At 45.7% G+C, this 25,669-nt stretch overlaps 1 protein-coding gene across 1 annotated transcript in view; it reads left to right on the plus strand.

The window, feature by feature from the left end:
- Window positions 1-25,669, plus strand: part of GDPD5 (glycerophosphodiester phosphodiesterase domain containing 5) — a gene marked incomplete at both ends in the record, with an annotated part of 115,088 nt that overhangs the window by 46,294 nt on the left and 43,125 nt on the right. Inside the window, 3 exons of the mRNA XM_082337138.1 lie at window positions 15,942-16,045; window positions 23,139-23,232; window positions 23,902-23,961. Of these exons, the coding sequence (XP_082193264.1) occupies window positions 15,942-16,045; window positions 23,139-23,232; window positions 23,902-23,961 (258 nt within the window). The remainder of the gene's footprint in view (window positions 1-15,941; window positions 16,046-23,138; window positions 23,233-23,901; window positions 23,962-25,669) is intronic.

The following is a 25,669-nucleotide window of genomic DNA, read 5'->3' on the forward strand; positions in this document are numbered from 1 at the left end:
CGTGGGTCCCCCGCGGGGTCACCAGTCCTGCCAGCAACCCTGCTCCAGCCTGGACTCTTCTCTCTGCGGGTCCACAGGTCCTGCCAGGAGGCTGCTCCAGTGTGGTCTTCCCACAGGGTCACAGCCTCCTTCGGGCATCCCCCTGCTCTGGTGTGGGGTCCTCTGTGGACTGCAGGTGGATCTCTGCTCCACCGTGGACCTCCATGGGCTGCAGGGGGACAGCCTGCCTCACCATGGCCTTCACCACAGACTGCAGGGGATTCTCTGCTTTGGTGCCTGGAGCACCTCCTCTCCCTCCTTCTTCACTGACCTTGGTGTCTGCAGGGTTGTTCCTCTTGCATATTCTCACTCCTTTCTCCAGCCGCAATTGCCATCGCGCAGCAACTTTTTCGCCTTCTTAAGTACGTTATCCCAGAGGCGCTACCACCGTTGCTGATGGGCTTGGCCTTGGCCAGCAACGGGTCCGTCTTGGAGCTGGCTGGCATTGGCTCCATCAGACACAGGGGAAGGTTCTAGCATCTTCTCACAGAAGCCACCCCGTAGCCCCCTGGCTTCCAAAACCTTGGCATGCAAACCTGATGCAGTCACATAGGAGAGCTGTGAGATTAGGACTTTTGCCTGGTGTGTTTTACAACCAATGAGTGGTGAACCAGGAGAAATCTTGAACTTTGACCATCTGGGTTATTTTCAGTGTGAGCTCTTTTGAACTTCCAGGAAATGTCCTCTTCAGATTAGCTTCTTAAAGGAGAGTGGAAAGTCAGGCTGGCTGTGGTGCTGCCTTGAAAAAACACTTGAGTACGGCAAGGTACAGAAACAGCGGTATGGCAGACTTGCTATTTCTGGAACACCTTCCATTGGAGGAATTGAAGTGCTTTAATCAACGTGCAGCTCTTGATGAGAGGGATAATTATTCCCATTTTTACGGAGTGAGAATATGAGAGAGATTAAAATGTCTTTTCTGAAATTGCGAGCAATTTTATGGCAAGGAAATGAACTGAGCTTTCCCTCTAAAGAGCATCCTCCCAGTGCGCTTTGGTTGTCTCCAGGGGCACCACTGGGCATCCCAGCAGAAATGTTAAGTTTGCTCTGATGCTGGAAAGGTGAATCAGGGGTGTCCCTCCCTTGGGGACCCAGTACCTCATCTCACTTGCGATGTCCCCTGCTCATTGCATGTCTTCATGCTTTTGCTGCAGATGACCACATGGTAATAAATGAAGAGAAGAAAAATAGATTTCTTTGGACAGTGCCATTATTTTGGGATTTGAACAGTTCACGTCCCAGCTTGCTGCTGGAAAGCATCAGGAGACAAAGCAGTTGCAATGCCTTTTTCAACACAGGCATAGAGCAATCTGGGCTCTCGCTCCTGCTTAAAACAGGATGGAAACGACTTGCTTCTCTTGCCTGCGAGTTGGCTGCTTGTGTTTTAGTCCTGGTGATGGGTACTGAAAGGAAATAGCTTCAGGGGAATCTCATGGCTTCCCTCTAGACAAGTGTGGCAGAGTTGTTGTTATATAATTCGACTTTGCTATGCCGGAATTATAAACATCGCAGAAAATGCCCAATTGCAACAACAGCGATGTGTGACTTGTCAGAGCTGCTGGAAAGTGGAAAAGGGGCCTTGTGTAAGTCAGATCTTCAGCTTCTTTGTTGCAGCTTTTATTAGCCAATAATTTTTGCTTATTTTCATTGACACTTTTGTGCCTTCTGGACAGTGATTTCTGAATAACACAAGCATTTAGATATCTACTGCTTTATAGCTTTCCTTCCTGCTGTCCTCAGCTGGAGCCCCGCTGACCCATCAGGCAGGATAGCTGGATAGTCAGCCTTTGCAAATGCCTCTTTAAGCTGTCGTTGCCTGACACTTGTGACACTGATGGAGAGAGGAGAAAGCCAATGTGGATTTCCTCCTGGGGACATGTTCTGGTTTGCCTTTTGGCACCACTTTTTTGAGGCTCCTGGTTTAGCTTTCTCCTTCTGTATCTGCTGGTGTGGGCATGGCCCCCTCTGTGCGTGGACCAAAATGACCACTATGAGACAAGCTTGGCTTTGGGAATGGCAGATTTCATATGCGTCGCCTGTCACCTTGCGTGGAGGCACAGCATGTTGGTATCAGTTGTTCATATAAAGCAGGGAGCCAAGCAAGATTTTCCTAGACCCAAATTGAGTCTAATTAGGAGTGTACTACAGGAGTCCTTTTGGATTGCCACTGCCAGGGTGAGCTTCCTGGTCATTTTGTGGACATCTGGTCCTGCTCTCTGTGCATCTCTCCTTTGACTCCTCCTCCTTTCAAGTTGAAGGTTGTTTGTCTTTCCTTTTGAGGGAGGGTGGAAGACCTCATATTGATATCAAGAATGGTACCCATTGCTTTTCTTACTGTCAGGTTTTTGTCTTCCAGCACTGGCTGGTGATGCTCTCACCCTTTCAACCAGCAAAAAAAGCCTTGTTGTTTTTTTTTTTTTTTTTTGTGCCAAGCATCATGACAAAGTAATATTTTTAGAGTTTGGTTTGCAGACATTTGCTGCTAAGGGCAAGATGCAAGGGAAAGAAATTGTCCAAGGAATAAGCTTACTGTCTGTTTCTTTTCCCAGTCCAATCCTTTGCCCTTGAATCTATTTGACATCTGTATCAGACTATTTGGGATAGGACTATTTGCTCTGAACCACAGCATTTTACAACAGAATTCCTGCAAACACACTCCTGAAATATAGTAGTTTGCTTTAAATAGAGATAAATAGGAAGAATGGTGGATAGGGTAAATACTGAATAATGAAAGCCATGCTTATTAAGCTCATAAACATCGAACAGGAAAGAGCTGGAGGCATGTCAGAGCCTGGGATTAGACAGAGCTGGACAAACTGAAAAAGCAGTCTAGGGCCAGGACAGAAATAGGATCAGCAAAGGCAAATGTGGAGCTATTTCCTCTGGTGTTGAGTGATCTGTTGAGATGCAGGGTGGTTGGGTCACAGCTTTGCTGAAGGTGTCTGGGGGTTTTAATGACTACAACCTTTTCTAGGCCTGGCAGAGGACCCATCTAGCCAAATATATTATTTCCAACAGGAGCCAGAAGCAGACAGCTAGGGAAAGATCTTTCAAAACCCCCTGGATGTGCACAAAATTATCCTCCTTCTGGTAATCAGTTTTTCTGAGATTTGAGTAAGAGGTGGTGCTGAGGCCATTACATTTAATAGCCTTCGTTGGCTCTATTCTTAGTTAACTTATGTAGTTCGTTTGTTTGTTTGTTTTATTAAACTTATTTTTAATCTTAAAGCCCATTGCCCCAGGATGTTAGTGCTTTAATTAAAAGTGAACTATAAGCTGTATGCAAGTCAACAACATCATGTGCCTGCGAAAAGGACTATCATGAGACTGGGACTTGCTTGCAGGAATAACATCCTCAGGAGGCATCGAGGAGGCAGTCCTCCTGCTGCTTGATGCTGATGAGAGCTCAGCAGGGATGCTGTGCCCAGCAAGGTGCTCCACTTCAGGCAAGGCTTGGACCTCATCCAGTTGGTCTGTGCAAGAGTGATGGCCTGTTTTTTTTTTGTTTTTTTTTTTTTTTTTTGCTAGATGAGCCTCATCAGTAGATACTGAAAGAGCTGGACCTATTTAGACTAGCAAGGATAGCTGCCTCCCCTTGGCCTCAAATATGCAAAGTCTTTGGTAAAGAGAAAGGGAATAGTGTATCATTACCATCAGTAATAGGTTTATAATGCACTAGAGGGGACTCTGGTGCGATACTCGAATCCTTCCATTAGTATGGTCAGAAGCACGGGGTATCACTGCTTATGTTGTTTGGGAAAGAGTAGATTAAAAACACACTGTGAGGAGCTGTAAAAGTAGAGTAAATCATGCTGTGGGGAGTAGATTAGGGGAACCTCTTTTGCTCTGTCCTGTTTTCTCATGAAACAGAGGCTCCCTAAGGGATTTTTGTTTACCTCTGCTGAATGAAAGAGGGAGGAGGTAATTGCAGGAGGTGGAGCTGGTCCAGGACATTATTATGACTGTAGAAAGTCCCCTGGGGCCACTAATAGCCAGAAACAGCCCTGGCTCCAGCTGTGCACCATCTCTGGAGCAGCATGGGAATTCCCATCACAGTGCCATCGAGAGTTCCCAGCATTTTTTTTTTGATGATTATGGCTGCTGGGATACAGTTAGATGTTGCCTCAGTTCAATGAAGTATACCTAGAGAGAAACCGGTCCTCTGTAATGGCAGAGGGTGGGGGAAAAGAGGAGCAGGGCAGTGTGGGTTATCCCTCAATTTGGATACCTTTACCCCTTTGCTTGCTACCTGGGCAAGCAAAACTGCCTAATTGCTCCTCAGCTTTGCAAGACTGCAAGCCCTGAAGCCTGGACGGAATCAGCACGCCTGCCTGACTACCCTTTCTGGTTGTGTTTTTGGAGGCTGGGAGCCGAGGTGTTTTACAAAGTGTAATAATGTTATTTTTAGAGATTTGGCTCTCTTTTTGTTGCATCTGTTGATCTACAGTTCAATTATGGCAGCCCCAGCAGGAACACATATTTCAATAATATGTTCTCTGCCACTTTCTTTGACCTGCTAAATTGAATTGTAAATGGAGCATGTCACAGCTCAGAAATCTCATTCATGGCCTTCTCTAACAAGGTATGCAGAGAGCTATTAGCCTAGTCTTTGCAATAATCAAATAAGATATGTCTGGGATGTGCAATGACTTACTTTAGGAAGCATCTGGTTAGCTATCGAAGCCTCAGCAGCCAGAATGCTAGGAATGTTTTTTTTCCTCCTTACTTCAGATTCGCTGTCTGTTAGACCCAATTTCTTCCTTTTTCTTCCCATTTATTTATTGGCAGATGTCTCTTCTGCAAGACTGCAGCGTGTTACCTAGGAGTAGTGAACCAGTCGCAACCTTTGTGGTGGTTATGAAGCGGCCAGACTGGCTCAAATCGGTTGTGCTGACAAGTGGATCCTTCCAATCAGTCCATCTCCTGCCTGGAGAGGGCTGTAGAGAATGGAAAAAGTCCCATACCTTATGAGATTTGAAGTACCAAGCAAAGACAGGGAGAAGGGAGAAAGTTGAGGGTGAAGAGTAAAATGCAAGAGCTGGAGAATGTGTTCAAGTGGAGTTTTGCACCAGATGTTCATGGTCTTGGTTGTTAGATGGAGAGATAATGAAGCCTTTGGACAGGTTACAAAGCACTATGAGAGCTGACTGATGCACTGTGGAGTCCTGCAGACTGCTGCCTGCTCTCTCTTGGGTTCGCGAGTCTTAAATCCAACAGAAGGATGAAAGCCTGATCCCTCTGCAGCCTCTTTAAGGTGAGGGAATTGAAGCCCAGGCGCCTTGATTCTGTTCCTGATGTACGTAAGGTCTGGTAGGTCAACATCTGCTAGTCAAGTATATTGATTTGCTCACTTAAATGCTTCAAATCCTTGGCGGGCAAGGTACTTTCCCTTTATTATCTCCCTCTGCAATACGAGATTCAGCTATTGGATGTACTTTTGGCAGCGAAGGCTGATTGCATCGTAGGCTGTAACAGTGACGGTGCAGCCAGCAGCTTGAAGGATGCGGGTTTTCCTCTCTACGTACACTTGAGAGACCACATCTGAGCACTGGGTCTGGTTTGGGGCTCCCCAAAAACAGGCAGACAATAACAGACTCCAAAATGGTTGGACATGGAGCCTGGGACATACGAGGAGAAGCTGAGAACTGGGGTTGTGCAGCGGGAGAAGGGGGGGATCTTCCTGTTCTCTGCAACTATCTAAGGAGTGGCTGTGGAGAAGAAGATGGACCTGGGCAAGAGGCAATGGACACAAGCTGTATCAAGGGAAATTCCAGCTAGATAGTAGGAAAGTTTCTCCCCATGAGGGTGGTCAAACCCTGGAGCAGGACCCAGAGGAGGGTGGGAATTTCCATCCTTGGAGACATTCAGACCTTCCTGGGACGTTGCCCAGAGCAACCTGACCTGAGTTGGCCCGGCTTTGAGTGGGAGTTTAGAGCAGAGCCTGCCAGAGGACCCTTGCTGCCTCAGTTATTTTACATTTAAATGTTTATTGGGGTCTGCATTTGATCTTTGACACTGTGATCAGAGTTAACGAGCTCAAAATCAGCTGGGATGGAAAAGTGTTCACATTTATAGTATGCAAATCTCTGTTTGAAGGACTATGCTTTCACATACCATAGTTATTAATGAAATTTTGTAACTTCACTGTAGGAACCGGTATTGCATGCATTGACAAAATGCTCCAGCTGATATTTGTTCTCTTTTATCCTCGGTTCTGGGTTCTAATGGGTGCAAGTGGGAGGTGTAGTCATCTTTCATCTTTAGAGACAATTTAATAATTTGCTTGAAGAAGATTTTTCTTTTGTTTGTTTGAATCAGGTCCAATTGGGTAATCTGGAAATGAAGAATCATGCCTTCAATTTTTCTTTTGTCTTCACTGGATAAATGATAGCTTGCCTCCTTTCCTCTCTAAGCTAATACTGATAAATGCCTGCAGGAAATTGATTCTTGAAAATGTCAGAAAATAGTGTAGTGAAGACTCATTAGTAAACTCTTAATTGTATCCAGGAGTGAATTTAAACAACCTGCAAACACATTTGAGTAATGGTGGTGTTCCAATTTGAGTCCAGCTCTTATATTTGCTCTTGAGGTAGAGAGCAGTTATTTATGACTATGTGGCCTTGATCCTTCAACAGAATCCATTCATTTGCTAAATGCAGATGCAGGCCTGGACCATTGGATATTTAGGGACACAAGGATGGGGTGCACTGCAAGAAGATAAAATGCCTTTTTTGTCTTGCTGCATTTGCAAGTTTGAGGGCCTGGTTGTCTTGGATGTCTCCGTGAATGCTGTCTCCGCATGGAGATTTATGGTGTCTTCTGGGAAAATGATAAATATCTCGTGGCAGGGAGATGGAGATGCGATGCATCCACAGGTTGCTTGGCTGCTCTGGTTAACATAGCTTAGCTCTTCTGAAAGCTCTGCATTTAATCTGGTAGGTGCTTTCTTTTGGGGTGAAGGCTTGAATTTAAAAGGAGTGATGGGAGAAAGAGTGTTTAGATGTATAGTGATGGAGCCAAGAACAGAGCGGGGATTCAGGAAGACCTCACCATAGCCCAAGGGAAGTCATTGGGCATCTGGACATCTGATCTGTGTGGAGCTATGGAGGTACTAATGCAACTTGTTTGAGGTTACTCCTTGCTCTAGTGGTTATGGTGTACTTTTAACAACATTGGGTAACCCTAGTTCATCCTGGATGATGTCCTTAGAATTGTAAGCAGATCTGATCAGGGTGCATTAAATCAACAAAGCAGTCTAAAATAGGTGTTGTCTAGAGATCCTAGTGCTGGCAGGGCAGAACTGATGTTTTCTCCAACTGTGGATGTGACCTGTGATGGGGGGAAGACTGAAGCCAACAGATCATAGTCCCAAGGTTGAGTTGCATGTAAATAAAAAGCCGATGAGATCGGTGGCTAGGCTTATGGTAGCAGACTGACATTCGAGAGGCTGAGGTCTGTCCTTGTCACTTGCCCCCATCCTTAGCATATCACATCACCACTCCAGACTTCTAGGTTTTCCCTTTTGACTTTTCCATATTGCCCAGTTTGCAGCTGCAGTTGTTCCAGCAGCATGGTTGGATGGGTAGAACTGGAGAAAGATGCCCATGTTTGCGTTTTTTTTTTTTCCCCATGTGTGTATGTGTGGTCAGATCCATGTGCTGTTGTTCTCCATCTGCTTGTACATGTCCTGACCGATGTGCTGCCAGGGAGGGCTCAATCTCTCTCCGGTTTCCTCTGACCAGAAATTCCAGCCTCGAGCTGAGATGCCCTTCAGCAAGAAATTGCTTTAAAGTGGTATATTTCCTATAAAAGGCTTCTGTTTTTCACAATTGCAATTTTTTTGACAAAAAAAAAAAGGGGCGGGGGGGAGGACTGTCAAAAAGCTTCTTCCTGTTCTAGTTTGATTTTTTTAATTTACTTATTTAATTATTTTTAATGAATGAACAGGAGGTTTACTGTGTTCAGGAGACAGAATGGGTAGGGTCCACTACGAAGACTGCAAGCCGTGAATTCCCAGAGGCACTTTGACTTGAACAAGAGCCCCCTTCACGTCGGATGACTGGCAATTCCAGAAACCAGTCTGTCCCTCTAATTGCTCCTTCATTTCTAGCTGGGGAGTGCAAGCTATGTTGGGAGAGGCTCTCCAGCAGGCACATCTACCACCTCACGTGGCATGCCGTGGTCCTGGCTCGAGCGGTGGTATTTGGGGAGATGCTGGAGGGAGCAGACTGAAATGTGAGACTGTTTAGCACCCCTTGTACACAAAGTTATTGTGAAAGTCCTCTCCGGTCATGGGGACTGGGGGTGGAACGTGTTTCTATTAATGTTGATGGAAAGAGACCCATGGGTTGGATGGTGGGGAGATATTCACACTATCTAGTTGTAGGTGTTGAAAGTGAGAAGATGGTTTCAGAGGCTCTTTATATAGCCAACAAAGAGGGCCAGCTTCCTCCGGAGCAAATTTAGAGCGTTTAATTGAAACTCTTGCTTGGAGCAAACCTCTGTTTGACTGTACATGGAGGCCACTATAGCCTCACATACGCATAGGTAATAATTCTTGTCCAGGGTAGCTATAGATAAATACACTTGCTATTTTTTCAGTGTGGGGCGACTTCCTTCCACATTTTTTCAGTAGCTGGTTATATTTATTAGAAACAGGCTTAATGTCTCTGATCACAGAAACCACTGACCAGAACACAGATCCTATCAGCAGGTGAAATGGAAAAAGAATTTTAACTTGTTAGGTTGGATTACTCTGCACGATGTTTATTATAACTCAGTGTTAATGTGGAGAAGTGAGTCAGATGTTTTTATGGCTCTGGCTTGCACTGACTTTTTCCAAACATAGGACCATACGGCACTCAGTTTTTGGATTTGGAAAGCCAACTATTTTAAGAGGAAGGTTGAAAAATACATATTTTAAAGGAGGAAGGGGATCTCTGCACAGTTTTGGCAGAATAAACCTCGGTTCTGCTCGGATTAGCAATGAGACAAGGAAGGAGTCTGCTCTGCCAATAGCATTTAATGATGAGTGATTTCCTGGTGCAGCGTGAAATACGAATTAACAGCCAAGAGGAATGCAGAATTGAAAGGGAACTCAGTTTATCCACTTTCCTGAAATAATGAATCTAGCAATAAAAGATTTTTGGTTCAAAGCCAGAGTGCAGGGAAGTGAGCTGGAGTTTTTCTATTGATTTCAGCCTCCCCGCCGTCATGCTGTCTTTCCGGTCGGTAGCAAAAGCTACCCATCTTTCCTGTCTGCTCTTCAAATGAAGGTTGGGTCTTGACATAGTGGTCTGTGGTGAAGGTCTGCTTTTTTCTTTTTTTCTTTCTTCTTTTTTTTTTTCCCTTGCTCTGTGGTTTAGGGTTTTCAGCTTTTCTTTGTAAATGTTACTGATGATCTTTCTTGATTTGAGGCCCTCCAGGCTAAGGGAGCTTTAAGTCTGAGGGGATTCAATAGTTGGTTTTTACTTTCTTTTTTTATTTTTCTTTTGCATTTTTCTGTTTGAGCCCTTCTTTCGAAGAACTGTCTTCTGTTTTATTGAATTTTGTTAAAAGACCAAGGCACCTGTAAGCCGACTCACTTGAATTGTGAATGCAGGTTTATTCTTCCCTTCTTTTAAGCTCGCTTACACTCTCTGTGAAGGGTTTTCATGGGGTGTTGTGAAGAAAATTATGGTACTCCACTTGCTGCGCTTGTCCGACTTAAACTTCTTCCACAAAACAGTGTGTTTCCTCTGACTGGTCTCAATGGTGGCTTAATGTGAAGTTGTTAGTCTTTTAGTCTTTTAAAGAAAATATCTTTTAATCAGGAAAAGAAATCTGCTTCACTTTCAAGCAAACACAACCTCACCTCTATTTTTAAGGCCCTTTAGGTGAAATCTTGCTTGCTGTGGTTTCAGCTGCTCTGGGAGAGCTTTGGGGACCTACTGCCACAGAGGGTTGGATGCGAGGATCTGTGCAATCCTCACAGTTGGATGTGAATCAAAAGGGGGGGACTGTAAAAAAAAAAAAAAAAAAAGTCTGTTTCTATCTGTGAGCTGCCATGATTATCTATACTGGTATAAACTGGGGCAAGCTCCCAGCGGCATTACAGCAGTGGCAGTTGACTTCCTTCACCGGAAAGCTTCTAGGGATGCACAAGTTGGAAGGGTCCCAACTTCGCCCACGCTGATTGATTGCTGGACCGTTGTTTGCTATGAGCTAATCCGCGTAGGAATGGAGCCCTAATCCATCCAGCACTGGCATTTCCTCTTACCCATTCACAGTTCAAAGCAGGCTTCTCTCTTTCCAGTTCATTTTGAAACTCTACATTCCTTCTGGGTGCCAGAGAGGATGCTGGAGGCGGTGGGTTTACTTTTGAGGGGCTCCTGCGGTTTTATGCCAAGGCCAGGAGACGTAGGGGCATCCCAAGGATGCAAGTCTTGCTGCTCACTTGGGATGAGCTGACAGAGGTCTCTAGCAACCACCGCAGGTGGAGGAGGGCATTTCAGGACTGGTGTTGACTGGGGTGACTCTAGCAACTTCAGTGAAGGAAAATGTTTGTGCTTTGCTTCATCCATAGGCTGCCAGCAAATCAGCTGGCTCTAGCCTTGGCTTTTCTTGGCTTTAATGGAGCAGACCCTGAGCCAATGCAACCTCCTTCAGCTGGGTGCAAAGGAGCGAGGGGGGCAGCTTAGCTCATTGCACAGCATTTTGGTGACCTTTGGGAATATACTTGGTAGGAAATAAGCAATTTAATGTAATCTCACATGTTGTACTCTGTTTTGCCTGCATGCCCCAGACAGGGCTTGGGACATACTTTCTGAGAGACCCAGCTTAATGATAAAAATATTTAAACCTCGGGAAGAGGGGCAAGTGTAAAAGCAGCAATAGCCATTTCTGATCAATGGAGTCTCACCCTAGGCAATCTTGATTTTAAGATCTTAAGTGTTCTTTCTCTGTTCTGAGTCCAAATCACACTCCATTTAGATCCTGATGCTGTGCTGATTTGCTTTTTGGGAAGATAATGGGCAATTTGGTGATCTAAAGGCTTGATAAGGGTTCATCAAGTAAATTATCAAATGGATGTGGTTCTGTCCTCTCTAGAACAGCACGGCGTTGAGTTGTGTTCGCCCTATAATTCAGCAGGGAATAGCTGTGGCAGACAGATGCGCGTTAGCTCTGCTAGTTTTGGCAGAGGATCGCTTTCTAGTGACAGCCAGGATACCTTCTCTAAAGAAACTTTTTAAAAAGCATGGGCCTGCTGGTTGAAGAATTTCTTTGGTTTACAAATGGTATCACACTAAAAGTGTCTTCCAGTAAATGTGCGATCAGCTAGAATGTAGAAATGGGTGAGAAATCTCATTGCTTCTAATATAGCAAGTTTGACTAAATTGAAATAGTCCCTGTAGGAGGGGTAGTGGGAATGTGTATGTAGATGAACTTCATGATATCTCCTACAGATTTTACAGGAAATAAAATAATCTTCTTAAGCCTCTCTGCTTTCCTGTGCCACCGGTGCCAGGTGGTAAATAATGCCACGACCTTTGTCTGTGTTGGGGAGTTGCAGCAGAAGAGGCTGGTGCAGACTTCAGTTAATCAAAACTAATCCTCAAATTGGAAAAATCTCTTCTGTGCTCTGTGATACGAAGGTCAGGGCTGTTCTTAACGAGTTAGATTAAAACTTGCAGCACAAGAGCAGGTACAACGCACGAACCAACTTTGAAGTTGAATCACAAACTGGCTCTTTCTGTGGCAATTTCATTTAATCTGTTTTGTGGGGTTTTTTGGGTTGTGGGTTTTTTTTCCTCATCATCCCTTCCTTTGGTGTTAGTTATGTTCCCACCTGACACAGGGTGGGGATTGGGGATGCACAAAAGTGGTGGAGAATGGATGAAACACTGATTATTTTTTCTTAAGGATTCTGTGTTTTTAAAAGAAAAAAAAAATTAAAAAATCACTGACAAACTGCAACTTGGTAACATGTCTCAGTCTTCTTTGGTTTCCTTTTGGGGCTCTTCTGATTATGTCTGTAGATGCTCTTGGAGTAAGAAATCTTATTCCCATTACTAGAAGTGGCCCCACAATAGACCTGAGATCACAAGCACAGTGGTACCCGTAAGATGTCTGGTTCTGAAAGTGCTTCTGCAGTGCCAAATCTTCAACCTGTGCCTGATCCTTTTAAATATTCTCACTTCAAAGTCACTTCCTTTATTTTCAGTGAGACTCTCGCCACTGTTTTTTGAGCTGTGGCCATCTCAGTGGGTGTGCTCTGCCAAGACCTAGTCCATGTACCAGTTGGCTTTTTTTGAGCTGAACCAAGCACATGGTACATGTGCTGGAGGAAAACAGAGACTCTTCGTTTACTGCTTTCCTTTAAAATTAAATGTCGGTATAATGAGGTTAATAATGGTTTGTGCCATTCTGCAAGATGCCATGGCTACATCTGCATTAGCAAGTAGTGTGGTCCAAGAGAAGAGGTTTGTGGAAAGAGATAGTGCTGAGATCCTGATGCTCACGGTCCAAGCATTTTGGAGGTGGTGGTGTGGTCACTTAGGACTAGCTCTAATTTGGTCCTATGGACCGAGTGCCCGTTGGTGGTTGAGGTGCATTGAGTTCACTCCTGGAGCACATCTGGTTTAGCTTCACCCAAAGTCCTTTAGTGATGTGAACCACAACACGCAAAGCAGGACGAAAGGGTGAGCTACTTCCAAAATGCATCCTGATAGGAATGAAGGTGCTAATACAGATGTGCTCGGTTGAGTTCTTTTGCAGGACAATACTAAGCGCTGTGTGTGTTTAAGCTCAGTGTGAGTAATTGGTAACTAGTGAGCATGTCCATCATATTCCTGTGGGAAGAGGGAGAAACCGAAAGGGAACTGTGGCGAAGGGATGGTTTTCTCGAACAAATGTCAGCGCTGACATTCTTATAAAATGTCATGGACCTGAAAATGTGGATGTTTTTTTAAGCACCTGCAGACTTTCTAGTGGTTCTGCATGAGTTTCTGTAGGTGAAGTGGCACCGTTTCCTCCACCTACTTGTGGCTGTGATTGAGAGATCAGGATGACATGATTTTAAGTCTTTATTTTTGGCAGTAGAGTTTTGAAGCTGTTGCATGTTGCAGATTTTACCTTGCTTTAGAGCACGTGGGAGCTTGCAAAGTAGGGGCCTCTAAAGCTCTTCTGATGAGGGGCTGTTGGAAAGAGGTCGTACAGGACCTGGGCTAAATTCAAGATATTGTGCATGTAGGTAAGATTCATGTAGGTTCAGATTCTGGTTCAGTTCATGCTGAATAGCATCAGTGGTGCTGAGATGTTCCCTGTTCTTCTGAAAGCCCACCCAGAACAGTGCTTGAACTTGCTGAAATATGTCAACCCTTGAAGAATTTGACTGGGTTTTCACAAAATCAGCCAAGCAAGTATATCTGGCAAGTGCACCGTCAAGGACAGACCAAAATAGCTGTTAGAGAGCTTGACACAAGCTATGCTACTTGCATGTAAATGAGGGGGAAAAAAAAAAATATTTAAAAAGAAAAAAAGCCCAAACATGTTCTGAAATGTTTTCCTTGGCTTGTTTACCAAATCCATGTCATCTGGTGCATGAATACTGGCCAAGCTTATCCCATAATGACCTTTAAACAGCTGGAGGATTTTTTTGTTGCAATTTTGGTCCTCAGCACTTGAGATACTTCAAACCTCACTTGCCTTGCAAAATCCTGTCCAGTTAACTGATTCAGCAGTGTTGATGATAGGTGCAAGGAGGTGTTAGCCCCAAATGGAGAGGGGAAAAAAAACAGCAAACAGTAGGGAAAGTGAGGTTTGAAAGCTTCGAGATCTGCAGGCTGGAAGGCAACCAGGAGAAAATAGTCATAGTCTGCTGAAAGGGTTAGCAATCACTTCCTCCTGGGGAATTTTGGTGGGATGGAGTGAAGGTGTGGGTGGGTTTTGGTTTGGGTGTTTATATAATCCAGATGTTCCATGGGTAGATTTTAATCTGAAACTTCTTGGCTGGAAAGGGTTGGCTCAGCTGTGCAGTGGTGGTTGGTGTGGAGGAGGTTCATCATGGAGAGATGTTGCACTCTTGCTGCTGCTTTGGGGACTGGGGAAGGCTGGTGGGGGCTATGGAGCTGACGTAGATGCCATGGCTGGCATCCTCCTACCAAAGATGGGGTGTTTTGTGGGGGAAAACCCCCATTCCAACCTCAGCGCTTTCCCTCCAGGAGCTCACCTGTGCATATAGGTGCAGGCCTGTGGATGAGGTGGGGAGATGATGGTCTTTAAGCTCATGGCAGAGCAGTTTGGCCATGTGGTTTTGTATGTACCCAGTAGGTGCGCTGTAGAAGTCCCTTTGTGTACTGCCTTCTGGTTCCTTTTGCCTCATTTATCTGGAACGCAAATCCCCACATGGGAATTAGGCACCTGGTGATACTGAGGTTTGATCGAAGATGGGTAACGAACTTGAGCTAAGTTGAAGAAAAGTTTTAACCATAACTCCTGGCCAAGAATTGGGAATTTCTAGCAGAAAACATCATTTTTGGCGCAGCAAAAATTAAATAATTCCAACCCTTTTTATTGCTTTCTTTTTCTTTTGGCACTTTTTATGAGATGGAGCATACAAGGAAGAGCTGTAGCACAAGATGGTATCCAGGGTGATGCATGATGAAACACAGTCTGTACGCAGTTAAGTAAATAGCTTCAGTGCTTAAGATGGAAAGGGAAGGCAAAGAAAGTAGTGGGTTTTTTTATATCACCAAAACAGTGTTTATATTGGTTACATTGTTTTGCATAATTGAAAAGCCATGAGACAGTTCACTAGAGAAAAGGGCATTTTCAAAAGAGATTAATGATGTGCTCAGGGTCTAGAAGGAAATTATAGTAGTAGAGTTGCTCATACACTTTTTCAATATTCATCCCTCCTTGCTCATTCTGGGAAGAGAGGATTAATTTGAATATTTTCCATAACAAATTTATTTCAGTGTTTTGTTCCGAACAGACTGGATGCTAGTTGAAAAGGAAACATATGTGGACTACTTAATGCCTGCAGAGTAAAACCAACAAGGAGCACGTGGAAATGGTGCTAGTTAGGGACGGTTTTCTTGCAACACTGTTCTCTTCATGGATGTCCTTGTGGTTTAGGATTTTACCCATGCTATTGGGGTGGGGCACTGACCAGATGTTTTGGGGATTTTTTTGGGGGTGGGGGTGGTGGAATATTAGTTGAAACATTCACCAAAACTGAATGTTGGTGCAAATATCTTTCATCTGATGCTGGTGTGGTCTCTCCTCCTGCCATATTACTTGCAAAACACTTACACGTGTGGTGGTGGTGGGTATAAATGTTGCGGATGGGTGGCTTGGCTCTGCAGGATCTGAGTGCCCTGGGGGAAGGAGTAAGGGTTCATGTGTCTGTGTAGCAGTAGCATCCCTAACCTGCTGCGTAGTCTTTGCCATGTGATAACTACTCAGTCATTTAGGCTGAACCCATGGCAGAGCAAGATGCCAAGTTGCATCTCTCACATGTGAATGGAAAATGTAGTTAAACAATTGCCTCAAAAAAAATGCAAACAAAACCCAAAACAGCCCCAAAACCCCAACCAAAAAAAAAAAAAAAAAGAAAACCAAAAACCAAACCAGCTCTGTATCCAGAAATGCTTCCTCGTTCCACATACCCTGAGAGCCGGAGAAATGTTGTTCCAGCTCCACATAAGATGAATCTACTTAAGTGACCCCTCTGCCCAGAGCTGGGGACCAGGGTTGCATCTTCCACCTCCCCCAGGGTAGAAAGGTGTCTGAAATCTGCCCTTGGAAATGTCTAGTTACTCCATCCAATCTCAACTGCTTCTAGATGAGATGTGGGACAGGATGAGGCACTGGCCCTGAAACGGGATAGTATTAATGCTGACTTCTCTTTCCATCCACAGTGGGAGCGCCTCTGGTTCCTCATCCTCGCCTCATCCTTCTTCCTGACCCTGGTCTGGTTTTACTTCTGGTGGGAAGTTCACAACGACTACAATGAAATCAACTGGTGAGTAGAGTTTCCCCATTGCAGAGGGAACAAATCTGGCTGCCATCATATGCCTCTAAGAGCTGTTTGACACTGGGTTGGATGCATTTGGGTCCTTCGGATGGACCTGTTAATGACAGTAAAGGCAACATCATGCAACGCTACAGGCTTGGGGCGGAGTGGCTGGAGAGCTGCCTGGCGGGAAAGGGCCTGGGGGTGCTGGTCGACAGCCGCTGGACATGAGCCAGCAGGGTGCCCAGGTGGGCAAGAGGGCCAGTGGCACCCTGGCTTGTATCAGGAACAGTGTGGCCAGCAGGAGCAGGGCAGGGATGGTCCCCCTGTGCTGGGCACTGGTGAGGCCGCCCCTCGAATGCTGTGCTCAGCGCTGGGCCCCGCACCCCAAGGCGGCCATGGAGGGGCTGGAGCGTGGCCAGAGCAGGGCAGCGAGGCTGGGGCAGGGGCTGGAGCACAAGGCTGGGGAGGAGCGGCTGGGGGAGCTGGGGGGGCTCAGCCTGGAGAAGAGGAGGCTGAGGGGAGCCCTCATCGCTCTCTGCAACGGCCTGAAAGGAGGCTGGAGCCGGGGGGGTCGGTCTCTGCTCCCCAGGAACAAGCGCTGGGACGAGAGGGAACGGCCTCAAGCTGCGCCAGGGCAGGGTTGGGTTGGGTATGGGGAAAAACTTCTTCCCCCAAAGGGCTGTCAGGGCCTGGCCCAGGCTGCCCAGGGCAGGGGCTGAGTCCCCATCCCTGGGGGGATTTAAAAGCCGGGGAGATGTGGTGCTTGGGGCCATGGTTTAGTGGTGGCCTTGGCAGTGCTGGGTTAACGGTTGGACTCGATGATCTGAAAGGTCTTTTCCAACCTAAATGATTCTGTGATTCTAAGTGGGAAGTGAGACTGAAGGAGAGCTGCTTCTGCCTGTCTTCACTGATAGATGTAATGTGTCCTCATGTCTCCATTGTGTGGCTGTAACAGAGCTTGGGGTAGGTGTGCTCCCTCGTGAACAGCATGTGGAAAAAAAAAGATGGTGCTGAAATCATGTGGAAACTTTTTGGTTGTTTTTTTTGTTTGTTTGTTTCTGTGGTTGGCTGTTTTTGGAAGTGGCTGAGCAATTTGGCTGCAACTTTCCACAAAATATAAATGACAAAAATTCAGCCTGAAGCAGACATGGGTGTGGAAAATGTTGCAAAGTTGGAAGGAGCTGAAAACAAGCTTTCCAGTGGGATGTGCTGGTGAATTTAGGGTGTTGCCAGCTCCCCCCAGTGCTGAAAATTATTCTCCCTTTTACTATCTCAGCAGCATCTTAAAACATTTTGACAGTACCTTTGGCTCTCTTCTAACCAAACTACTTTGATATCATCATCTTGTCAAAGATAATATGTACACTGTATTATAAAACACAGTGGGTAGTTTATCCCTTAAATGAATCACCTGCTGAAGTTGTGTGAGGGAGAGGGTTTACTAACTTAATGGTGTGAGTTGTCTCCTCCCAGGAGTGTGGTTTTTTTTGCTCTTTGCTCAGACCCACACTCTGAGAACTGAAACCATCACCATTGCTCTTGATTATTTATAATACTAGCATTAAAAAAATGCCTTTTTTCAAGGGTATTTTGGAAATCCTCTTTCTTTCAGTTTATGTTTAGTAAAGGATGTGAACGCTTCTAGTCAGCTCCAGTGCAAAGCCAAATCTGTCTTAGCTCAAAGTTGAGAAAGGGCTAAAAAAAAATCATGCAAAGATGAAGCAAAGCCCTGGGAATGCTGTGAATGGGCTTTGCAGCCACGGTGCTGCAAAGTTTGGGGTTTCTAAATATTCTTGCAGGAATGGGAGGAGATGTGCAGGTCTGCTCTGGATGCAAGAGAGATTTGGGCTTTAAAATGCCCACATATCACCTGCAGACCAAAGCCCGTTCCCTGCCATGCAACCCAGCGCGCACAGGGTGCTAGAAGCACTTCTGGATTGACAGCACTGGAAAAACAAGCCCTCTTGTGCACAACAATCATGGAAGAGGCTCTCTGGATGCAAAATAGCAGGGCTACATCTGTTCAAGCATTGTCATTGAGTGCTGAAAATGGGTCAGTGCTTTGTATGTGCTGTAACCCCAATTAGATCCCTGCTCCGCGCACTGGCATGAGAGGTGGAGAACAGCAGCGTTTCTGAAAAACAGCCTGAAAGGCTGGGAGGGAGAATGATAACATGGGGCGAGGTTTTAATTACAGCCATGGTGGTTCCAGGCAGAGAGGAAACAATTTCCACTGGGTCCATTCAGAGCCTGGCCCTCTTCTTTCCCAGTGCAGATGCGTGGGCTCCATTAAAACAGAACAGTTTTCAGCCAGATGGGATGTAATGGAGATGAAAGCATCATTTTGGACCTGACAGAGCTGTGAGCCTGTTGCTGATGAGATACAGTGGGATCCTGGCTCTCAGAAACCCCATCTTTGCTGTTCCTCAGTGGCTATATCACTTCTGGGCTGTATTTGTGGACAGTGTTTCTTTGATACTTGTTCCTGTTGCCTTCCTTTCTGCTCCACTGATTTATTTGCAAGCCATGACCTCTCTCAGCCTCGATGAAAGTCTTTTTGGGGCAAACGCCATCTCTGTACAGGACCTAGCACACCAAGTTACTAGCAGGGGCTTTCTGGAGGCACTGGGGTAAAGAATTGCTGTGGCATTGGTGATGAGCTGCTGAGCTTGTTCCTGCCCTCCGAAGATCACCCTTGTGAGCTCTCCTTCCTCATGTCATGTGCAGGCAACAATGCTGAACTTCTGACCTGTCCCACCATAGCAGGTGAAGAAAGACTGGAGGCATCTGTCCAACCAGCCCCTCAAAGGAGGACTATCGCTAGCAGTAGACCAGGTTGACTGAAGTCTTGAAACCCCAAGGTTGAAGACTTCTCTCCTCTCTGGGACTTGTTCCAGCACTGCACCACCCGCTGTGAGGAGAAGGTTTTCCAACCCGAACTTCTAAGGGTCATTTCCCCTCGTGACAGTGTCTGTCACCCTTGAAGAGTTTGATTTCATCATCTTCGTAACTGTCTGTCAGACAGCGTAGGCAGCAATTAGATCATCTCATAGCTTCTCCTCTGTGAGACTAAACAAATCCAGCTTCCTCAAGCTTTCCTAGTAATCTGTGTTCCCTGGGTGCCTCACCATCTTGGTTTGGTACTTCTGCATTGGACCCCCTACACATCCTCCTTGAACTGTCCAAATTGTGTGTCCAAAGAAAGGCAATGAAGCTGTGAAAGGTCTAGAGCACAAGTCTTAAAAGGAGCGGCTGAGGGAACTGGGGTTGATTAGCCTGGAGAAAAAGAGGCTGAGGGGGGACCTTATCGCTCTCTACAACTGCCTGAAGGGAGGCTGGAGCCAGGTGGGGGTCGGTCTCTTCTCCCAAGTAACAAGCGATAGGACAAGAGGAAGGGGCCTCAAGTTGTGCAAGGGGAGGTTTAGATTGGATACTAAGAAAAACTTCTTCACCAAAAGGGTTGTCAAGCATTGGAAGAGGCTGCCTGGGGAAGTTGTGGTGTCCCCATCCCTGGAGGTATTTTAAAAGCTGGGTAGATGTGGTGCTTAGGGACATGGTTTAGTGGTGGACTTGGCAGTGTTGTGTTAACGGTTGGCCTTGATGATCTTAAAGGTCTTTTCTAACCTAACTGATTCTATGACTCTAACTCGGAGGCCCAAACCAGGGCACGGTGGTGCTGGTGCCACCTCACCAGTGCTGAGCAGAGGGGAGAGCAACTTCCCTTGGTCTGCTGGTGACACTTCTCTTAATGCTACCCACTATGTGGTTTGACTTATTCACAGTGGAGGTACCCTATTGGCTGATTCAACCTCATGTCCTCCATAACCCCAGGTCCTTCTCAACAGGGTTATTGGCATGCTAATGTAAAGCCTCATTATTCTAGTTGAAACTACAATGCACTGCAATACCTCTATTCTGTGGTTTTTTTGGTTAAAATGGTACTTGAAACTTGTTTCTTAACCCAGATGTGCAGAGCATAGCTAAATGCTGCTGAGCAGCTGCCAGAGGTGACTTAAGAGGTAGCAGAAACCTACAGATTAGCATAGCAAACCCTGCCTGTAGTTCAGGCATGTTTGGGGTCCAGCAGTTGGTGCACCTATCTATGTAAAACCAAACTGACCTAATTAAATTGTGGCAGTGATAGGGTTTACCTACATAAATGTGGATATTTGGCCTTTAAACTTGTAAAGACTTAAGGGACTATTCTGAGATTGAAATGGGCTTTAGAAAGACAAGGCAAAATTATAGCCCCGCATGTATTGCTTGCAGGCTTTTAACTGTTTTCTGCAAGGCTGAATATGCAATGAGGTCCTTGTCAGTGAAAGGGCTTTGTGCCTCTTAAATTTAAGTAAATTTTTTTTTTTTTTTAATTTATCGCTTTGGGCATTTCCCTCTTTGGTGTCTATGCTTAATTGCATTATACTTCAGATCTCCAGTGTGCAAGCTATATACTGCAACAGAAAGCTCCATGTTGGTTAATGAAGGATGTGAAAGATGCTGTAATTTGTGAACCTGGCTGTGTTCCCTCTGGAGCAGGACTAATAAATGCAAGACTGTGTAGCCAATATTTTCTTCCTTAGTTCTGGAGAAGGCTCATCTGGTTCATAACTACTATGGAAACAGCATTTAAAAACAGTCATTTGCACATCAAGTGAAGACCTGACACTTGAGGGGATATCAGAGCAAAAACTTAACTGTACCGAAGCTGAGCTAAGGAAGCTCTTGGTGGTGGCATGAGCAAAGACTTCAGAGGAGCCCTCTTTTCTTTCTTCCCTCTTTTTTTACTAACAGCAGTCTGAATCCCTCCATACCCCTTTGTTATGGCTCTTTGAATCCCTGAGCGGAACCTGGACATTGGGCTCAACAAACATGACAAATGACTTGCTCTCCAGATCCTATGTGGGAGCTTTACTCCTGGACAGAATGGGTGGGGCAGTTGTCAAGCCAGAGTTTGGCTGATGAATGATGCTGGATTTGAGTGGTGGGGAGGAGGTTAAGTCTTTGACCTGCTTGCATGCAGCATTTGTGTCTGTGGTAACCAAAAAAAGCAATGAAAAACCCTGGGTCCTAGCCTTGGTCAGTTTATTGAATGAGCTGATGAGTAGGGCTGAGGAAGGCCAGTGGGACCATTTGATCTGAGCCCCATGCTGTCAGATGTTGGAGAAGCCCAATGTCTACTGTGTTATGGGATCCTTTAATACAGTGAAGTCTGTCTCAACTCAGCCTTCTGGAGTCTCTGCTCAGGTGTGTTCTGAATCTGGTTGCTCCTCTTCAGCAGAACTCGGTCCTGAGATTGGCAGGTCAGGATGGGCTTCCTATGGTCTTGTGTTCAGAGGTGCACAGGAGATCATAGTGCCTAGGCATGGACATAAAGTTAACCCCAATCCAAGTCAACCTAGTGATGTTTTTTTCTAAAAAGTGTTAATCTGAGTCAGGCTTGAACTCTCAGAAGTTGCGAGAAGGTTTCTGGGATTTGGCTATCTCTGTCCTGGTGTGGTGGGACCTGGGTCTCCTGCATTTCTGGCCAGGGATAGTTGACTGAGTCTATCTTGTGTCTTGCTGAGGTTTTGCTGTAATGTGCTTTAATGACTCTCGAATCCAACTCCAGGACAGTTTTACTGGGAAGCATATTGCTATTTAAATGCCAACTTGACATTTGAGGCCCACTGCTAGGCACAAGGGACAGTGTCTCTTACCATGCTGCTGCTATCAATAATGGTCTGCTTCACCTGCTGCTCATCTTCATAAAGCTTTCGCTGCCCATTGGCTTCATGAAAATGATGAGGAGAGGCAGGATGCTGAGCTGAATCTGTCCTCTGAAATACAGGGTTGGAAAACCTGATAACTGAGAGTGGGGAGGATACCTGGGTAAATAGAAGAGAGGAGGGAAGAAAAATCAGCTTCAGCAGGAGGGTGGAGGCTACTTCTTTGCCTGTCGGTCGGAGAGGTGGTGGGGGAAGAGCACTGCAATCCCAACAGCTAAAGCAGTGAGTGAACGTGGGGGTTTCTGCTTTTAGAGCAGTGCTGTGGCCACTAGGCCATTAGAAAAACATGTGGCTTCTATGCTTTTGTGCTGCTAAGCCTTGACGAGATGACAGCTGTTCTGCATGTGTGCAGTGAAACTGGGGGGAATTCACTGGTGAGTGATGGCCTAGAGGAGCCAAAGCTGGTTTGAAGATATATGCTTTGGAGATATACCTGTAGGATGTCACCTGTACCTCGGTATTGCTCTAAACTTGCTTCAGTCCTGCCTCTGATCCTCCAGCGCATCAGGACATTGGTGCTGCCTCTTGCCAAGGTTGGATCACAGAGCTATTGAATGGCCCATCTCTTATTTGGAGCTTTAAAGCAAACAGAAGGACCAGGGTGAGGGAACCTGCTGAGCCAAAACACCCCACAGGCATCCTTCAGCCTGGGCACACCAACCCTTCGGTCAGCTGAAGATGAGAAGGTCAGAAGGATGCAGTTCCTCTAGCCAGCCCCATTTTGGGAAGTCCTGAGCCCAACTCCTGACAGCCTCCGCTCTTGCAGGATTGGACCTTCTCTACAGTCCGTTGGAATAAGAGACTGTCTCCGATAGGTACAGGAGAGCCAATTTCTTCCATCAGCTCGTCCCTCTGCAAAGAGTTTGCATCTTGAGTATACAGCACAGCTATGCACAGCAACATTCATTTTCTTCTCGTCCTTGATACTATTTCTATATTGCATTTATTAGTCTATGAGAACATGGGACAGTGGTGGATCTATCGTTTAGGCAAACACCACCCCATGTGGGAATACTTTTCCCTTGTTTGTAGGGAATATTTTTCTGAAAACTCAAGTTCTGGTCCTGGATTATTTCCCCCCCACTCCCCCAAAGTAATGTTGTTGCTGTGTTTGACGTGATTGTCTGATTCCTCTTTGCAGAGTTAATTTCCCATGGGGAGATCAAAGGACAAACACTGGATTTTGTTTCAAAGTGACTTATTCTTTTTGCTGCCTATCTCCCATCTGTACAGTGGAAATGGAAAGGCCCATTTTCTAAAGTTTTGTCTGATCCTAGTGAAGTTGCTATGGTGTTGAATCTCTTTTTAATCTGTCCTTCATGCTTATCTTTCAGGTTTTTATATAACCGAATGGGATATTGGAGTGACTGGTCCATTCCAATACTTGTAACAACTGCTGCTGGCTTTACGTACATTACAGTGTTGCTGGTGAGTAGAATGAAATGCCGTTTCCTAAAGGTTTGTGCGTTTGTTTTAAAAAGGATATGTACTTCTCGGTCCACCTATGACTTGAGCAATTTTCCTTTCAGAAGTGATTTCTTTCTCCTTCTCTCTCTTAGCCGTAAGTTACCTAAAATAAATGGAAAGTGAAAAATTCATGGTCTTTGACCTCAGATGATCAAGAGTAAAGACGGAGACCCTGATACTGGCAGTACAGCTGGCCTGAGGAGAAATACAGCTTTTATTTCCCTTAGTATGGTCCCAACCCCACTTTGGTGTATCTTCCCAATCACAACTACAAGTTGTTTCCCCTCATCCCAGGGTGCTGGGACCTTCAAGGTGGTGTCCATTGAGGTAGTATGCCCCTGGCCTCAGGTAGTTGGTGCTTTCTGAGGTCCCAGGAGCTGTGCGCCCATGGATCAGACTCTCCAACTCCCTGCCTCTTGGAGGCTGGTCTTTTCCTCCATATCCTTGGCTTTGGAGAGGATCTGTCTGTACAGATGAGCTAGGTGTTGTCTGCTGGACCCATCCCCACTCCAGCCCTGCTTTCTGCCCTGGCCTGTTGGGTTATCTTTTGGGGTGGTGGTGTGTTCCTGCATGTGCAAACACTTGATGGTTGTGAAGTGCCATTGTCTGACTTAATTTTTTTCCTCCCAGATACTAGCACTATGTCACATAGCTGTGGGACAGCAAATGAACCTGCACTGGCTTCACAAGGTAAATGGCTCTTCTCAGCTTGGAAAGGAGCAGGATCTCAATAAAACAGGAGTCTAAGGAGCGGGTGGTGTATGTGGTACTTGCTTTCATGATGTTTTTGGGAAGAGTGTAAACTTTAGATGTCTGTGGTGCATGCGTCCTCATCTCAGAGGACTAAGCAAATTGCACGGTAGGGGCAGTCAAAGCCTGGGGACAATAACTTTGCTCCATGGTTGGTGAAATGCTTTGGGGTACCTGCTGACTTTTGGAGATTGAGAAACACTGTGTCATTAGAGCACCTTGACTTTGGTCTTGGCTCAGTGTGGTAATCCATTATGAACCTCTCTGGTGCTCCTTTCTGTGCTGAACCCAGCCCTGGAGGAGGGGCTGAGCAGATGTGAAGCTTTTCAGGATGTGCTTGGAAGAACCGACTGTGGAAAAGCCTTGGGAAAAGATGTAGGCATTAAAACTGGGGGAGTGCAATGTGCAGGTTGTGGTTTGCTGGAACCCACAGAGGTCCTGACTTGTATGTAAAGCAGTTTGAAAAAAAAAAAAAAATTACTGTGAAATGTAAGAGAAGATGCAGATCTGATGTTTGGAGCACAGAAGGGGAGAGGAAGGGTATGTAGCAAGCTGCAGGGAGAGACAGTGCCAAGGAAAATAGCTTGGCAGGATTCAATTGTAACTGGCAATCTGCTAATAGGTAATTAAAGGACCAGTCCTGTATCTGCCAATACACAGCTCCTCCTGAAATTCGTTGTTCTGCATGTGACAAGGTCTTGCAGGATCAGAGCCTGAACAGATGTACCACCCCCAGGACAGGGAGAGCACAGACCTCTCCACCATCCTTTTTTTTTTTTTTTTTTCCTAGAAACTATAGAAATTATGCTTCCTTGGGGATGCAATGCAAAGAGGGGGTGGCGGCCGTCTGACTGCTGCTGGAAAATAAATTGTCGATTCTTGAGTCTAACATATGTTTCTCCATCGGGGGAAATGGTATTTTTCAGACATGCTCCAGGTGTCTGGTGGGTTTGGATGAGTAAGTCCAGAAGAGGAATGTGTTGGTGGAGATCAGTTAGTTCTTGCCTACAGAAACCCACCCTTCCTTCCCTTCTTCCAAAAAAGTCGTCCTTTCAGCACAACTCGGATGCGTTGCGCTGTCTCTCCCCTTCCCCACACCTCCCTCAGCTTTCTAAGGAGGTTTAGATAAGAGACTGGATTAAGTTAATATTCTTCTCTGCAACCGTGCTGAATCATCTTCAAATATAGATTAAAGCACGTGGGAAAGGCTGGTATATGCAAATAGCACAATTCCTTCCAATTTTCTCCTGTAATCCTGCAAAAAGAGCTAAGGATCGTAAGCCAAGTTGGAGATGCATGAGGAGAGTAAGAAGCAATATATTGGAGCTGATGGGAGGAGGAAATGATGGAATGGTGATACGCTTGTGTCCTAACACCTCTGTGCTGAACAGGGCAGCGACATCAAGGGGAATTAGGGCTGTACTGAAGAAATCTAGTTGACAGAATCTTCTGTGACTGCTGAATTTGGAGTTCAGCTTTGGGGGATATACAATGGACGAAAAGTAGGTTCAGTCTGGGTTGTGTGCTTGTGTCACACTCTGGCAGGCAGCCCAGAGGTCGGACCACAGGATGGGGGAAGCAGAATGGCTACTGCATGCAAAGCCCCACGGCAAAGTGCAATTGTCCACATGCATTGCTTTGTGCTTTA

Source organism: Platalea leucorodia, assembly GCF_965183815.1.
Source record: "Platalea leucorodia genome assembly, chromosome: 2".
Taxonomy (NCBI): Eukaryota; Metazoa; Chordata; class Aves; order Pelecaniformes; family Threskiornithidae; genus Platalea; species Platalea leucorodia.